The following is a 1,362-nucleotide window of genomic DNA, read 5'->3' on the forward strand; positions in this document are numbered from 1 at the left end:
CTGTCTCCCTTTACGCCTTACCTCCTACCCTTCCAGGGCTTTCAAAAGGAGACAGACCCAGTGTTCCCACAGACTGGATCTGCGACTCCACCAGACTCAAAGGGCTTCAGTCCACTTACCCCATGTGTCTGTCCCTGGGATAGGGTGAGGCTGAGGCAGAGAAGAGATGTGCTTCTCCTTGCCCACCTCCTCTTCTGTCCTAGATTGTCCCTGAGCCAGGGTCTGTAAACCCAGCACTTTACATGTGTTCACATGTGTAACTACACACACACACTCATGCCTATACAAGCTTCTGTCTCCCCACTCCCACCCCTGTAGCTGCTGTTGCCTCCCCTCTCAGGCTGGTGCTGGATCCTTCCGATAGTGGAAGCCCTGGCTGCAGGCAGCCTTCCAGGCAATATGAAGATAGGAGGCCCAAGAAGCGATCTGGTAATGAGAGGCGGGGCCGGACAGTGATTTATGATATTAAAAAAGCTCAACCCCACTGCCTGCCTCTGATGTTACTACTGAATGGGCATGGGGAGGGCCGCGAAGTGTTAACCCCTGAGCAAATCCCAGCTTAGAAGAGGGGAGAGAAGGCCTATGGCCTTGTAAATGGAAAGGTCCTCCAGTGTTGGCGGGCTCCAGCGAGCCTGTGGTTTTACATCTGCGGGATGGGCTGTGTGGGGGAGTGCTGATGGGACACAGCCTGGGGACAGACTGCTTTCTGTGTCTGAACTGAGTAACTTAATGGCTTCCTTTCCTCCCCTCCCCTGTGAAAGTCCTGAACTCCCCTGAAGCCCCTCCCTCTGTCCATCTGCTCTGGGTGAGGTAGTTGAGGCCTAGGAGAGCTGAGGGGGAGTAAACCGGACATGGACTTTGGTTTATTGGAAACTTTGGCAAACAGAAGGGGGAGGAAGGAGAGCCCACATAGCAAAAACAGCCACTCTAATCAGGGCCAAGCTGCGGTCAAGGTAGGGAGGTGGAAGGGATGGGTGACCGGGTCCTGGGTTTGGAGGTGGGGCTTGTCCTGGGGTGCACACTCCCATCCCTGTGCAGCGCGGAGGGATGGTGGCGTCGGAGAAAACCAGACCTTCCCATTGACCTCAGTATTGTCAGCCTAGTGCTACTCTGGACGACTAGGAGGGGTGGCGCTACCTTATCTGGGGCGTGCAGGCCTGTGGTAGCCACCCCCCCTTTCTAGGGCCTGGGAGCTGAGGTCACATTTCCTCTCCCTATCCAGCTTCATGCCCTCCCCCTCCCCCCACCAAACAGGTTTGCGCACTCTGAGTGCGGGAGGACACCCCACGGCCTCCCACCCAGCTCTCAGGAATGAGCCTGAAGGCGGGTGCGCGGGGCGGGGAGGGGTGGGGGGAGAGGGAT

At 57.2% G+C, this 1,362-nt stretch overlaps 1 protein-coding gene across 1 annotated transcript in view; it reads left to right on the forward strand.

The window, feature by feature from the left end:
- The window catches only part of VPS25 (vacuolar protein sorting 25 homolog (S. cerevisiae)), a 4,769-nt gene extending 4,405 nt beyond the window's left edge, over positions 1-364 (forward strand). The window contains exon 7 of the mRNA XM_015570582.1: positions 341-364. Within this exon, the coding sequence (XP_015426068.1) occupies positions 341-364 (24 nt within the window). The remainder of the gene's footprint in view (positions 1-340) is intronic.
- The last annotated feature ends 998 nt before the right edge of the window (positions 365-1,362 follow it).

The sequence above is a fragment of the Myotis davidii genome, unplaced genomic scaffold, assembly GCF_000327345.1.
Source record: "Myotis davidii unplaced genomic scaffold, ASM32734v1 scaffold1527, whole genome shotgun sequence".
Classification (NCBI taxonomy): domain Eukaryota; kingdom Metazoa; phylum Chordata; class Mammalia; order Chiroptera; family Vespertilionidae; genus Myotis; species Myotis davidii.